Here is a 15604-nt window from a genome sequence, read left to right as displayed (position 1 = left end):
GACTGGACAGGATTACTTATATTTAACATAAGTATGTTTATTAACAGCTCACAGTGAACATTTAAATTAAGCTAAAACATACTACACACCGTAATGTGTGTTTTCTTTATAGCACGTCTTTGTTAGGGTCACGGGTGAGCTGGAGCCTATCCCAGGTGGCTCACATTCACACTTATGAGTGTTCATGTAACCCAACATGATTAGTGTGACAACGGAGAAGAGTCAAAACTGGATCTACTGTCCGTGAAGCTGCTGTGCTATTCATTTGGCTCTTGTGTATTTCATTCCACCTAATGATGTGAATCCCCTACAAGGTCATCCATGGTGACCTCATTCCTGACTCAGTTTGGGCACCTCAGCACCAGCCTGACTCCTCTCAGTGGTCGTCGCTGGTGACCTGACATGAGCCACAGTTGGGGTGGTGCAATTCTGGCGACCGCCTTCAATGCGGCTGAAGTGGCTTTGCCCTCCGCACATTCTTCCCATGAAGCCCCGAGACACGGCGGGTGACAGCATCAACATGACAGCCGGCTCCAGGAACACATTGCAGGAGCTTGTCAACATGGCGTAGGTTCTCCACTCCACATTCTCCCCCAACGCAAACCCGACAAGGTGCGATGCATTGTAGGGAGCGTAGCACACCACAAACACAGCCAGCGTGGACAGGGCCACTGTGAGAACTCGCCTCTTCCCCATGGGCCGCAAGTTGGAGCGCCACACCAGGGTGACGCAGCGCAGCGTGCAGAACGATGACACGATCAGAGGAAGGAGAAAAAGGACGATCGCCATCTCCAAGCGTAGCGGCAGCAGCACGGCTAGTTGGGAGGGATTGAAGTGATCATAGCACGCCGTAGCGTCATCCTTAACTGAAACAAAGTGGGCTCCACCTTCAGCCGCCAGGCCAACTCCGAGGTGAAGCAGCACCAAAGCCCATAGGGCAGCGCTGATGAAGCACGAGATGCGAGCACGGCGGTATCGCTTGTAGATAATGGGGAAGGCAATGCTGAGGTAGCGTCCCATCGTCACCGCCGTGATGAAGAGGCAGCTTCCATAGAGCGAGGAGAAGAGGAAGAAGCTATAAGCAAGGCACACGGGGGCTGGGAGCATCCAGTCCTGAAGTAAAGTCTCCAAGGCCTTGACGGGCAGCCAGGCCACTAGCGCCAGGTTGGCCAGGCACAAGTTGAGGGCGTAGACCACATTGGGTGTGGCGCCACGCTTGGAGGCTTTGCGGACGTACACGAAGAGAACCAGCAGGTTGGCAGGAAGACCCAGCAGGAAAGTGAAAGAGTAGATTAAGAGTGCGACGCAGTCCTTGACAGCTACGTGCATCGCTTTAAAAGCTTATGCTAACACTAAGAAACTGTGTAAAAAAGTGGCGCCTTCTCCTCTTCGCCATAGCTGCATTATCCCGCTACTCTCGTCTGCGACTGTCCTGACTGAGGTGGTGGGCGCAAAGGCAGTGATGCATGTCGCTGTGCACCCCATCAATGATGCCGAGATGCAGATAAGAAGACGCACGCATTCATGCAGAAGTAATGCACATTTAGCAGGGAACCAGGCTGCTATAATTGCTCTTGGTGAGGGGAGTAGCATCTGGACCTTTGGGTGAAATGATTCAGAATAATTCAGTCAGAGTTGATCATGAGCCTGTAAGACTAGAGAGCCAAGTCGTAAAAAGTAGTGAAAGCAATGGAAGGATAAAAAATGACTTGTTTGTGGCATGGAGAAACACCTCGTTGTTTTATGGTGGCGAGTGTGACACGGAAGAGTGGGCGTGTCACAAAAAGCTTATATTGGGAGTAAATGGAGCAGAAACTCACTGCTGATTTATTGACAGATAGAAAATGTTCAAAACAAGAATGGACTCATATATGGAACAAAAAAGAGGCTATGTTTTGGAATATACACAAAAAGCAACACTACAGTAAGTTAAGATTTCTAGCATTAATTTTGAGTGCCAATTTATACAACAAAAATATCCAGTCCAGAAGCTAATAATAATAACTTAATCTTCAGCTGATCAAATAGTTACAAATGTTGAAAAAAAGGACTCATAGTAATTAATGAGTAGCTGCGCCATTTTTGTCAATCACCTCAAAAATTGGTTTAGCCATGATTGATGCCAGTTTTTCCAGTGTTGTATACATCATTTTTTTATATCCGTTTTCATGATCCATTCATTCATTCATTTTCTACCACTTATCCTCCCAAGGGTCACAGGGGTTGCTGGAGCCTATCCCAGCTGTCTTCGGGCAAGAGGCGGGGTACACCCTGGACTGTTCGCCAGCCAATCACAGGGCACATATAGACAAACAACCATTCACACTCACATTCATACCTATGGACAATTTGGAGTCGGCAATTAACCTAGCATGTTTTTGGAATGCAGCATGGCGGTCGAGTGGTTAGCGTGCAGACCTCACAACTAGGAGACCTGGGTTCAATTCCACCCTCTGCCCACCCTCTCTGTGTGGAGTTTGCATCTTCTCCCTGTGCATGCGTGGGTTTTCTCCGGGTACTCCGGTTTCCTCCCACATTCCAAAAACATGCTAGGTTAATTGGCGACTCCAAATTGTCCATAGGTGTGAGTGTGAATGGTTGTTTGTCTATATCCGCCCTGTGATTGGCTGGTGACGAGTCCAGGGTGTACCCCGCCTCTCGCCCGAAGACAGCTGGGATAGGCTCCAGCACCCCCGCGACCCTCGTGAGGATAAGCGGTAGAAAATGAATGAATGAATGTTTTTGGAATGTGGAAGGAAACCGGAGTACCCGTAACATGCAAACTCCACAAAGAGATGGCCGAGGGTGGAATTGAACCCTGGTCTCCTAGCTGTGAGGTCTGCATGCTAACCACTCGCCCGCCGTGCAGCCACTATTTTCATGGTCGAGGAAAAAGAAAATCAAATACCGATTACAGTACCGATAATTATCAGACATCCCTAAAAATAACCAATTTGCAAATGACCCTGTTATTTTTTTACAATACTTGAGTCAGTGTTCACATTATTATCTTTATGCTCTAAACAGCGGCCGATGGTCAAACATCATGACAGAGCCAAACACAACCATTAAAAAGATAAAGGACAATAAAATGACCTTACACAAACGTGAGTCTGAATACACTTAGATGCCAGACATATCTTGATGGATGCCAGAGAAAGCTTTAAAAAATATATCAAGTTTAGAGACAAATCACTCTACTCGATGCATTAGTAACACGACACACAGATTCTCAGGAGGATGGAAGTTCTTAGTTAAATACTGTCTAGATTGCAAATATTTTATACAAAGCCACATGTACCACCAAATCTAATCTTGAAAATGACACAATCCTCTCGGTAGATTAGTCAAATTTGCTTCAGACTACAAATTCCTATTGAGCTGTAAGATGCTGGGTGCTCCTTCCACTAGAGTTAGTGAGCAGGACCAGTGGTACCGGGGTGTCATCGCCATGTAATATTGGGATGAGGCGGCTTCGAATGTTTATGCAGCGTTGCTCCAGAGCCAAGGCTTCTCGTTTCCTGGAGAGATCCTCTAACAGTTTACTGTGATTGAGCTTCAGCCTCTGCAATGAGTGTCTGAAAGATACAAATATGGTGAATTTTAGACTTCAACTGTTAGAACACATTCGTGAAAGACAAAAGCGCAGACCTCTGCCAAGCGATATAAATGCTAATGTTAGCATGCCAACATTTAGCATGATTGGACCTTTGTTTGTTTATATAAGTCCACCTATGAAAACGGCTAAAATGCTACTATGTTATTGTTAGCATGATAGCAGTGTTAGCACGCTAACACCTAACATAATAGTGGTTAACTGTTTATATACAGTAAGTGTATAGCTATGAAAATGGCTAAAATGGTACTATGCTGATGTTGGCATGCTAGCAAGGCAAACATGCTAACATCGGATGCTAACACACAACACACATAAAATGGCTAAAAATGCTACTATGCTAATGTTAGCATGCTAATACCTTGCATTATCATGTAAGTCTTTTAGCATGCTAGCAATGCTAACATGCTGTGTGTTAGCATACTAACACCTAGCGTTATAGTGTAGGTCTTTATATACAGTAAGTAGCTTACCTCTGAAAATTTATAAAAATCCTAATATGTTAATGTTAGCATGCTAACATGCTAACACACACAGCAAACACATTGACAGAGGTAATAAAAACTCACTGAGCTTCACACAGCTGCTTCTTCAAAGTGGCAATCGTAGCCTGCAGCTGATTGACTTCATCAACAAGGGTACGCTGAGCCTGGAGATGATCAAGAATGAAAAAAATGAACAATGAAGCTATACTTTTGTATTCATATCAATTTATGCTGCACGTCCACCTCATCTCTGCACAGGTCCATGCCTGGTCTGTAGGTTCTATTCTCCAGTCTGGTGTGGGCTAACTTCAGTGGGGCCATCTTGCCTTGCAAATCGGCATCCAGTCTGAAGATGTCACTCTCCATCTCTGATATCTCATCTTCAGTCTATTACAGGACACATACATTTAATAAGATTGCCATAAATGCATTTTTTTTGTTTTGCTGTTTGGGTATAATGCAGCTCCACCTAAATTGACGGTTGGATTGATTGCTACGGCAAAGCGGCTGCATATCGTATCAAACAGGAAACAGAAAACCAAAATAAGAGCACAAAACAGGGAACAACGTTTTTGCTTGAAATGTATATAGCTTCTTAACATAGGCAAAATATCAATGTGTCCTTTGCATCCTTTCATTTTTCAGTAAAGACCCTCAGTGGGCATCCCATCTAAGCAGCACCGCAAAAAACAGCATGAAGATCCTCCCAACAACCGTCTGAAACATCTGCACAGCGTGACAAAGTGAGTTCCTCATACCTACTTTTGCTGACTATTGTTCTCTGCGTGATGTATATTTTTTCTAACATTTCACACTGCAAAATATACCGTATATATGGGTGTGTTAAATATGGTATGGTAATGAAGTGCTTGACAAATATCGAGCTCACGTTTTTCAACTGCCACTGAAGCTCACTGGAAGCCTGTTGTTCTTGGTGATGGCGCTTACGAAGTGCAAACTCTGTGGCTCTTTGCTGTTTCTTCAAATCATTCTGCATCTAAACAGGACCGAGAAGGGAATTAGATCTAAAGTTTGCTTAAGCCAGGAAAAATGAAAAAAAAATAGCAGTGAGTGGTTTCATCCCACATACATTGACTCTGGAGAGACTCATGTCGTCCCTCATCTGCTGGGACAGCCGCATTGCCTCCTGGGCCCGAGCCAAATTCAGTTGGCTGAACCTGATCCACTCGTGTGGTGTGCTGGAGCTTCGGGAGAGATAAATACATACGGTTGTTAACACATGACCCTGTTTTCACTACAATTGTGCACCATAGGTACATCCATGCACGTCTGTTGTTGCTAGCCTGTAAAGCCGTTTGAGGCTATTTTGTAATTAAAGGCTATATAAATAAACTGGAGGCTTCAGCCTCTGCAATGAGTGTCTGAAAGATACAAACATGGTGAATTTTAGACTTTAACTGTTAGAACACATTCGTGAAAGACAAAGGCGCAGACCTCTGCCAGGCAGCATACATGCTAATGTTAGCATGCTAGCATTTAGCATGATAGGACCAAGTGTTTATATAAGTCCACCTATGAAAACGGCTAAAATGCTACTATGTTACTGTTAGCATGATAGCAATGTTAACATGCTAACATTAGCATGCTAACACCTAACATAATAGTGGTTAACTGTTTATATACAGTAAGTGTATAGCTATGAAAATGGCTAAAATGGTACTATGCTGATGTTGGCATGCTAGCAGGGCAAACATGATAACATCGGATGCTAACACACAATGTAGTTATGATAAGTGTTATTTGTGTCTAGCTATAAAATGGCTAAAAGCATGCTAACACCTTGCATTATCGTGTAAGTCTTTTAGCATGCTAGCAATGCTAACATGCTAATGTTAGCATGCTAACACCTAGCATTATAGTGTAGGTCTTTACAGTAAGTAGCTACCTCTGAAAATTGATAAAAATCCTAATATGTTAATGTTAGCATGCTAACACACACAGCAAACACATTGACAGAGGCAAAATGTAAACATTTGTCTCATCATGTTGCGTAATTACCCTGCAGGTATTCGAGTAGGATTGGGCTTCAGAGAGATCTGGGAGGACGTTATTGTAAGTGCCAGACAGGACGTGTCAATATCCAGAGTTTCCATCTTGTTTTGGAGGTCCGCAGTTAGCTGCTGTCGAATTTTTTGCAAAATACTGACAACATAAAAAAAAAAAACAAAAGCAGCTATGCAGATTGTGTGGATATATACCCAGTGCCACTGGAATGACGTAAAACCACAAACCAGTGTGATGATAATCCTACCAGAGCTGCTCAAAGGCTTCGTCGATGTGCTGCTGAAGAACTTGCTGCACTCTTTCGATGACGTACACTTCGTTTTTTAGCTGCTCCTCCACTGTGTCGTTGACCAACTCCAGTCCTGGCCGGCCCTCCCTCAGGGTAAGGCTCTCCAAGGTGACCTCCAAGGGAACAGCAGTGGCAGCCAAGGTCTCCTCGGTCCGGGTTTTAGACTGTCACAGCACACAAAGGATTAGTAGTGGAAAGAGCGCTGGTCTCATAAACCAGGAGTCGGGTGTCTCCTTACCAATGTTAGCGCTTCCATCTCTTCATCCACTTTCTGTGCACATGATACCAGCAGCTCTTTCCATCTTGCAACCTCCCAGATCCGATCACTCAACCTGCTGGAGGTATCACTCTCATCCCACAATGTCTGTGTAGGGAAAGACAAATGAAAAAAACTCACCAAATTTACGGAGATGACTTGGGACACGACTTCTTTATTGTGGCATCAACTAGAACCCACCTTACAGTTAGTGTCATTGCGTAGGGATCTGCTCTCTTGGCGGATTACATTTGAAAGCTGCTGCTCAATTTGTGCAGTGGTAGACAGCTGGTTGTTGTTGTTGCACCACTCTGGCACACTGTAGTGCACGCTAGGCTTCTCGGGATGTTTGGACATGGTGCCCCTGCAATAATATCTGGATAAATCAAGGATCTGGATCACTGAAGGTGCAGAACTTCACACAAAAAAAACACTTTATATATAATAGACGGGTGTCAAGCTTAAGTCCCATATGCTACATCATTAATTATTTATTAGAACATTTTAGGTCGATTATTACACTCAAAATACCTTCACATTAATTCTTCAGCCAGCAAGATAGCCAGGCCCACAAAGAGAACAATCCTCCCTCCCCAATAATCAACGAAACGGTCTATTTACACACCTATATTAAGCACATTCCACAGTCTGATTTAGGCTTACGTCATTGAGTGAAGGCGGTAACGTAAATTCCCGTAATGTACACTGGTGACGCCATATGTCTGTATGATGTTTTTATGACCAATTATTTGTAGAAGAAATTGAATTTTTATGGAAAGTTCTATGGAACGCGGGGGTCGTCAAACTTTGACGTTTATATAATGACGAATCTGCGGGGACGAAATGGTGGAATCTACCTGTATTCATAGCGTGTAAATATGAATTTATTTAATCGAGAATATAAAAAATACGGTAACTTTGTGTTAAATATCATTCACATTTAACAAAATGTGTTAGAACATGTATTCGTTACATTGAAAATTATAGAAAATACAACATTTTACTCATCTGCACGTCATATAGTGTAGGCAACCTCAAACAATTGTTCGGCTATGCTTGCATGTTTTTAAAGATTGTACTTTTTAAACAGTTAATATTTTTAACATTAACATTATAGTAAATACGGGCCACTGCAAACCTATTCAAAATGAATGTGTAAAAGTTTCAATCCTTTATACTCACCGTAAAGCGCCAGTATGCTCAGCTAGCTGGTGTCGCTAGGCCGGTTTCCATAGCAACGGCTTCAGGCCGTCTCTGGGCAACCAGACTACACAATGTTACACTGAAAATATCACCGACACATGACAGCAAACAAGTCAACTTCTATGGCTTTAACTCAGTATATCATTTAAGAAGGTTGATTCTATTTTCAGAAGTATAAACATTTTATTATTTTAGCATCACAACTTAGTGTGCCACTAGTTACCACTTCATGCTGCTGTGACAAATATATCCGCTCAGTCATGCTCATGGTTTATTGCCTTCAATTAGCCGCAAAGCCCCCAGCATTGTTCCATTTTGGGGGGGAGAGGAGGGGGAAAAAGCAACACAGAAAACATATCCATGAGGTGGAGGTCACGTTCATGAACATAAAAGATCCTAAGAAACTACAATGTAATGCCCAGTTAAAGTGACCACTCAACGATCCCTCGCTGGGAAAAGGAAATTATATATATAAAAAAAAAAATATGTAATAGCCATTTATAAAATCTGGGAAGCAGTTGCCAGTGCACTACACTAATTACCTGAGCTAGGGTTTACACAGATATTCACCTTATTTAGGTCTTTAGCACTAAAATAAACAATATCAGAACTGTTCACTCCTTATATAGCATTGCTTTTAAATGTGCTGACTTTGGGCTATGTTTATAAATTAAAACGACTAAATAAAAAAGTGGTAATTCCTATGATTTGGTAGCTGCAAAAAACTAAAAAGACACCAGGCATGAAGGTAGAAGGGTTACAGTAAAATCAAGCATTTTACAAGTACGGTGGTGCGCCGAGGTCGTTCTCCTTGAAGCAGTGGTGGGTGAGTGGTTCATTGGGCTACTCAGTTAATGTCAGCCGTTTGACCAACAGAAGACATGACGAGTCCGTCAGTGGTTCTTCAGTAGGCTCCCAGCCCACTTTTGTGTTCCACTGGTGCCGTATATTCCTTTCCTGGTATAGTTCAGGTGACTGGGAATATCTTCATTCATTATCACTGAGGTGTTGCATCTCCATTGACTTCTACACCATGTTGTTGTAGCTGGGCTCGAAGCAGTGCGTTGTCGCTCTTTAGCTCCTCAAGCTGGAAACATGAAGACATGTGATGAGGTGGTGCTTTTGGACATAACTTTTAATCGACTATGACATCACAGCAACAGTAAATGTTACATTTTTTTAGGTCTAACAAGTATAAACCCGGATAGGAGCAGTATGGCCGACCACAAGTGCGAAACTGAGTGTGTTTCTTTGTTCACCTGTTGTCGAAGCAGTTCATTGTCCAGTTCGATTCTCTCCACTTCTTTGTAGCTTTCCTGCAGTCGCTGGTTACTCTGACGCAGCTCTCGGATGTAATCACAAGCTTTGGACAAGATGCCTCCTTTACTCTACACACACACACATACATACAAATTTCCTAAATTAAGAATTTTCAACAATAAAATTGCCACAGGCTGCACGGCGATCAAGTGGTTAGCGCGCAGACCTCACAGCTAGGAGATCAGGGTTCAATTCCACCCTCGGCCATCTCTGTGTGGAGTTTGCATGTTCTGCCCGTGCATGCGTGGGTTTTCTCTGGGTACTCCGGTTTCCTCCCACATTCCAAAAACATGCTAGGTTAATTGGCGACTCCAAATTGTCCATAGGTATGAATGTGAGTGTGAATGGTTGTTTGTCTATATGTGCCCTGTGATTGGCTGGCGACCAGTCCAGGGTGTACCCCGCCCCTCACCCAAAGACAGCTGGGATAGGCCCCAGCACCCCCCGTGACCCTCGTGAGGAAAAGCGGTAGAAAATGAATGAATGAATGAAAAATTGCCACATGAACTAAAATACAAGGCATAAAAAGACTATTCTAGACTGGCCACTAGGTGTCAGTAATGCTACTGTAACAAAACACCAGACTTCACAGCTGCTACAACAGGCTCTCATTGCAGGCTTGAAGGATCTCCCAAACAGGCACAATAATCCCTAATAAAAACACGGACCATAACCCACGGCAAGCTGAAACTCCGACATCACTTCCTGTCCTTATGTAGCTCCCCTCGGGAACACATTTACGTCAACACACACAAGCACGAGTCTTATATTATGTTTGCTATATTAGGGAATTAGAGTGTAATGTTGACTATAGGGGTGTTATTTCATGTCTAGAGGGCTCTAATAATATTAAACTGATGATTTTTTTTCCCTACTCATGTGGATGGGAAAATAGTTTTATAGAATGTGTTGGGTTTTTTGTGCAAACATCCGTGTTCGTGTTGACACAAAAGACTTACTGCGCCTGTTCTACTGTCAATGTTGCAGTCGGGGATGATCTTGGAAAGCATGACAATCCAATTGTTAATCTTGTCTCTTCTTCTTCTCTCCACTGCAAGAAGCAAAACAAAAAAAAAACGACTAAGTTAAGGTGATTACTATCGCACTGGTAAATTCAGAAAATACAGTGGCTCCTTGCACGGTCGCTCTTAACATTCATAGCCTCACAAAAGTCACATTTCAACACACCATGGTTGTGTGCAGTAGGACACAGTAGTTTGTTTGCACTAGCTCTAGGATTTACTGTCGGAATCCGGCCTCAACAGGCGGAGGTGAACACTAGTTAATATACATTGGTAAGGCAAGTAGTGTGGATTATGTCGATGTCTTCTTTGGCCTGTGATGCTGATTCCATCTGTTCATCGATCATCTTACAGTATCATTCATTAGCTGTGAGTACACTTTGTTTTCAATTATACAGTGGATCGGGATGCTCCACTGTAACCCTGTTTGAGGTTCACAGTGCTTATTACTATTGTATATTAATAATTGGAAAGAGCAAATGAAACTACAGTATACCCTCATTGTGCTGTGCTCTTCTCCTTTCATCACGGGGTGCCCGTGGACCATCCACCTTCCTGCAAGGACACAAAAACATGTGTTTTTCCCGAATATTCTGGTTACGCTATCACATCATAAAGAACAGCTCATCTTAATAGACTCTTATTTGGGAGGTGTGAAGCCTCCCAAGTCCAGGCTTTTGGGAGCCTTTCCTTTTTAAAATGACAGCAGGGGTGTCCAAAATGTGGCTGGGGCTCCATTTGCGGCCCACAAAATTTTTGTAGAAGTAAAATTAAACAGCAAAAATTTGGAAAATAGAGCAAAAATGTAAAAACATGCGGCTAGATGTTCCAATCCGTGCGCTGCAAGTACTTTTGTTGAGGCCACTTACTCACCCGGTGCATTTGACTAACACTTAATATGTTATAGAAGCAGCATACAAAATGTTTACACTGTTACAGACGATTAATAGTACATAGGTTAATTGTAAAGTTGACTACCATCATTCCTGTGACCCGAGGGATTCACAAAAAAATTGTTTTCCTTCTTTAGTATTCTGCCATTGGTGGGAAAAAGTTTGGACACCCCTGTTGTACAACCCAATCACTGTGTTTTAGTAAAACTGCAGGGGTCAACCAATGTAAAGGCTTACTCTATAGGCGACAAGAACACATACACCACACAATACAGGATTATTTTGTTCCATCTGCACATGAAGTAGTGATGAGGGGGTGTTTGGCAGCATGGGATCGAATGTTGAAAGTTCTCCTCACCAGTTTGTGCTGCCATGCTGCAACATCTCGCTTTCATCAAGGTCTCTGGGGATGGCAGGTAAGTAGGACACAGTGTGGTTTTCAGATGTTTGATCATTTAATAATAATAATAATTGGCAGGTTTGTTTTATTTTTATTTTATTTTTTTAATCTCGTTTAGTACAAATCAGGATTAGACAGAATTATTACAGAAAGGGAGGTTTTTAGGGGTTTAAAAGGATTGGGCTCAAAGAGTGGTCGTGTGTTGACGAGGGACATGGTGATTTCAGGGAGGACTTTTGTGTCAAGTGCAAATAGGCTTGATGTACTCACGCTGGGAAAGTGTGTGTGCGTGGCGCGATAGTCCGTTGGCTCGCCGACTGCAGCACTTCGGGCGGGGTCATCATTACGTAAAACTGACCTGGACACAAATGTCAAACACTGAATGTGTGCTGAATTCATCGTTCTTGTTGTCTTTAGTTTAACCATGCATTATTATTGAATTATAACAATACAGTATGCGTATTAGAGTATAATTGGGTGTGATATAGGTTCAATATTGCATTGAGTGTAGTGCTTTTATGGATCTCAGTTGTGCAGAAAACATCAAAACTCTCAATACGGCCTATAATGTGAATGACAGTGTCACATTTTGCTAGACAAAGTAAAAGTGGGTTAGCGTGCAGACCTCACAGCTAGGAGACCAGGGTTCAATTCCACCCTCGGCCATCTCTGTGTGGCGTTTGCATGTTCTCCCCGTGCATGCGTGGGTTTTCTCCGGGTACTCCGGTTTCCTCCCACATTCCAAAAACATGCTAGGTTAATTGGCGACTCCAAATTGTCCATAGGTATGAATGTGAGTGTGAATGGTTGTTTGTCTATATGTGCCCTGTGATTGGCTGGCGACCAGTCCGGGGTGTACCCCGCCTCTCGCCCCAAGACAGCTGGGATAGGCTCCAGCACCCCCCGCGACCCTCGTGAGAAAAAAGCGGTTATAAAATGAATGAATGAAAGTAAAAGTGTGTAAAGTTACCGGCTCCTTGTGTGATGGCGGGGTCAGCAGCGGCCTGCACTGACACAGCTGTGGCTGTACCGTCGCTAACAGCGGCGGCAGGAAAATAGGCGAAACGCGTCTCCCCTCCGACGGTCTCACCGACAGGACTTCCGCCGTTACTGAAAGGGTTCTGGATTACAGCCTGGATGAAAACAAATTAAGACATGATGTTAACACAATGTCCTATAAAAAAAAAATCGGATTTTGTGGCTGTCTTCACTAGATATTTGTCTGTGTCGCCCACCTGTGTCACGGCTTGTGGCGCTCCTGGAAAGGCTGCAGTAGACACGACGCTAACAGCCCCTGAGCCGTCGCCTGACGAGTCAATGCCGTCGTCTGCCAGTTGAACTACACGATAGGTCACCTACAAAGAGGCCAGATGACAAACAAGCTGTAAACCAGGGGTCTCAAACACGTGGCCCACGGGCCCGCAAGACACTAGTTTGAGGCCCCCGCCTTGATATGAAAGTTTAATGTTAGTGCGGCCCGCGCAAGTTTGATATGCATGCTGTATGGTATCATGTACCCAGAAAAAATTATTACGTTTGATTAATGTTCATGTTAAAGGTTAAATAACTGTTAATAGTTATCCTCCCTATCCGTGTGGAAGTGGTAAGTTTTTGGCTATTTAAGTTTAAAGGAAATAACTTGAAGGCTACCGTTTAGGTCGCTAGCTCTCTCATTTGCGAGTTAGCATGTGTCTCAAGACCCAGCAGTTGCGCAATAAATAATTGTAAATAAAAAGAGTATAAATGTGACTATAGTCATGTCTACAGGGCTCTAATAATGTTTTGTTAATTTTAATCTGAAAAAAATAATTTGTCTACCCACCAACTATATGTGGTTTCTTAAGTTTTTATTATTTGCCGTTTTATTATTATTATTATTATTATATTTATTTATTACTGATTGATTTTCTTTATTCTTGATTTGTTTGATTATTTTTCATCTTATTTTGTGTAGAAAAATAAAAAGTAAGATATTTGAGAACAGTGGAATGTTTTATCAGAGCTTTTATTGTAGAAAATTGGAACCAAAGTAAAGTTTTAAAAAAAAAATTGTTTTTTAATAAATGCGTTTTTTTTTTTGAAAACCTGATGCGGCCCAGTCTCACCCAGACCCGAGCTCCAGTGGCCCCCAAGTAAATTGAGTTTGAGACCCCTGCTGTAAAGCATGATTGTTTTGAGCCGTAGCCATCTTTCAACAGTACAATGTAGCTATAAAGATGCTTACCTGTCCTCCGCTATTTTCTGTGCGGAACTGGTACTGGACATTGTGGTCAGTGAAAGCACCCTGTGGGACACCGGAGATGGTCCCTGCTGACCGCTCCTCTGCTTCTCCTACAACATGCAAGTCAACAGGAAGTAGGCACATTTAAGCCCAACATATGTCCCAATAATGCTACTTTTAAGAAGCATTATTTTCCTAATCAAAACGTAGGAGTTTAATAAGCTCTCACCTTCTTGTAACTGCACCACTTCGTCTGTCTCCTGTTTGTCGTGACTATAAAAAGATAAATATATTTATTATTTCAAGATTATGTCCCAACGCTCCAGACACAGAACTGATCCAAAACAGAAAACAAACAAACACCAATGAAACGCTGCAAAATATAAATGCTGCAGTCATATAAAAGTTGCAAGATTTAATACAAGTGCAAAAACAACACATATAAAGCAAGTGCATGAAAAAATGCTGCAAGCTAAAGGAACAAAATGAAAATTAGCCAGACTACCAACAAGAGCATACAGAGTAATAACATTGTAAAGCTAATGGTAGCGAATGTTTGCATGTTTTTCGGATACAACATTTTTATATATATTTTTCATCTATTTTATAATTTGAAGCAGTGGTTTTAATTTAATTTCTCTCCTCGAGGCGTTTTCCCTCGTCGGCCTCCGTACATATGTCGGACAACATTGCTTGTTGCTATGAGTCGCCATCCGGTGGTCACTTGGCTAAATTGCATTCAATAAACAATAAATAAAGTAGTAATAATAGCTACCAACTAACAAAAAAATGATTTAACGTGGTAACGTAATGCGAATATTTGCCATCTAAAAGCTACATTCATTGTGGTAATTGACTGTAGGAGTAAAAGTATTGTAAAATGACCTTAATACTCCGAAAACTAGCTGAAAAGACTTAACAAACATGAAAATGTTGCATCGGATATCGGAATACAATACCACAATCCGGCTGATGCATCTAGGAGGAAAAAAAAACAATCGTGCAAAAGCGATTAAAAGTAACCGGATCAAACAGCTTAGACATAAAGATGAGCGTTTGTAAAGACTCCAAAGCGGGAGACGAGCGAACTAAAAAGAAAGTAGGCCTCGGACCGAAGCCATGGCCGAGCAGGAAAACGGACAACAGAACCCTCACCTCGCCGAGCTGTCCACACTCTGCTCCAGCATATCCATGAAGACTCGGTCGGTGGTGGGAAAGGAGCGACGTCAACGACACCGATCCACGGAGATGGAGGCTGTGATCACGGGGACAAACACGCGGGTCATGTGAGGCTTACAGGCCAGGACACGTGAGACGCTGAGCGGCCACGGGAGCTAAAATGGACGCCTCCACTTGTACGACTGCTCGACGGCTGTGCGACAAAACTACTAATTTGCGCGTCAGCACAGCACCGATGCGGCCACCACGGAGGGGCAAAGATATAATATTCTATCGGGTATAGTATAAAGCTATTTTAGCTCGGTTATAGTCCTTTACAGACGTTTGAATGCGTTTCCTGTTTTTCTGCTACATCGAGCTGCTTGCTGATTAGCACCACGAAGTTGGGAGGGGGTGGTGGGGAGATCGATCCAGATATCGAGCTATTCGATATTAAGCGTTGTATCAGTAATCTCCTTGATACTACTGAGAGTACATGAATATTTTTCAGTACTTCCACAAATTTGCGTTTTTTTATGTGTAATTTATACTGATGAATTGTTATATTTATATACATTGTACAACATTTTTGTATTTTATTTGCATTTTTCGGACTTTTCGTCACTGAAAAAGTGATCTCTTGTGATTCTTTCTTGACCTATAGCTAAGAAAATGGTTTAGACCAGGGGTCTCAAACTCAATTTACCTGGGGGCCA

At 42.6% G+C, this 15604-nt stretch overlaps 3 protein-coding genes across 4 annotated transcripts; all 3 read right to left on the bottom strand.

The window, feature by feature from the left end:
* Positions 1-330: 330 nt before the first annotated feature.
* On the bottom strand, positions 331-1329 carry LOC131102183 (free fatty acid receptor 3). The gene has a single exon (XM_058047686.2). It carries the CDS (start codon positions 1327-1329, stop codon positions 331-333), a length of 999 nt encoding a protein of 332 aa, XP_057903669.2.
* A 1650-nt stretch (positions 1330-2979) lies between these two features.
* tekt2 (tektin 2 (testicular)) lies at positions 2980-7235 on the bottom strand. Its single transcript, XM_058046761.2, has 10 exons — positions 7203-7235; positions 6873-7035; positions 6654-6779; positions 6374-6579; positions 6121-6264; positions 5192-5306; positions 4991-5098; positions 4345-4488; positions 4186-4265; positions 2980-3578 (listed from the first exon to the last, which is right to left on the bottom strand). Exons 2-10 carry the CDS (start codon positions 7026-7028, stop codon positions 3374-3376), a joined length of 1284 nt encoding a protein of 427 aa, XP_057902744.2. The 5' UTR covers positions 7029-7035; positions 7203-7235; the 3' UTR covers positions 2980-3373.
* A 793-nt stretch (positions 7236-8028) lies between these two features.
* usf2 (upstream transcription factor 2, c-fos interacting) lies at positions 8029-15304 on the bottom strand. 2 transcript variants are annotated; one of them, XM_058046763.2, is made up of 11 exons: positions 14886-15304; positions 13960-14003; positions 13734-13840; positions 12745-12864; positions 12480-12642; positions 11780-11867; positions 11468-11512; positions 10713-10771; positions 10154-10245; positions 9134-9262; positions 8029-8961 (listed from the first exon to the last, which is right to left on the bottom strand). In XM_058046763.2, exons 1-11 carry the CDS (start codon positions 14921-14923, stop codon positions 8872-8874), a joined length of 975 nt encoding a protein of 324 aa, XP_057902746.2. In that variant the 5' UTR covers positions 14924-15304; the 3' UTR covers positions 8029-8871. The 2 variants fall into 2 exon arrangements, with proteins under 2 accessions (XP_057902746.2, XP_057902747.2); XM_058046764.2 differs by lacking the exon at positions 11468-11512 and having other exon boundaries at positions 8031-8961.
* Positions 15305-15604: the final 300 nt, after the last annotated feature.

Source organism: Doryrhamphus excisus, linkage group LG7 (assembly GCF_037039965.1).
Source record: "Doryrhamphus excisus strain RoL-2023G ecotype Guam linkage group LG7, RoL_Dexc_Guam_v1.1, whole genome shotgun sequence".
Taxonomy (NCBI): Eukaryota; Metazoa; Chordata; class Actinopteri; order Syngnathiformes; family Syngnathidae; genus Doryrhamphus; species Doryrhamphus excisus.
This window is presented reverse-complemented; position numbering and strand designations above follow the sequence as displayed.

Coding starts and splice junctions, on each gene's coding strand:
- tekt2 (XM_058046761.2), bottom strand. CDS start 7,028: ATGTCCAAACATCCCGAGAAGCCTAGCGTGCACTACAGTGTGCCAGAG. Junction 6,265..6,373: donor GAAGCCTTTGAGCAGCTCTG/GTAGGATTATCA, acceptor TTATGTTGTCAG/TATTTTGCAAAAAATTCGAC. Junction 3,579..4,185: donor AAGCAGCTGTGTGAAGCTCA/GTGAGTTTTTAT, acceptor TGTATCTTTCAG/ACACTCATTGCAGAGGCTGA.
- usf2 (XM_058046763.2), bottom strand. CDS start 14,923: ATGGATATGCTGGAGCAGAGTGTGGACAGCTCGGCGAG. Junction 14,004..14,885: donor AGTGTGGACAGCTCGGCGAG/GTGAGGGTTCTG, acceptor ATCTTTTTATAG/TCACGACAAACAGGAGACAG. Junction 10,246..10,712: donor AAGAGCACAGCACAATGAGG/GTATACTGTAGT, acceptor TGCTTCTTGCAG/TGGAGAGAAGAAGAAGAGAC.
- LOC131102183 (XM_058047686.2), bottom strand. CDS start 1,329: ATGCACGTAGCTGTCAAGGACTGCGTCGCACTCTTAATCTACTCTTTC.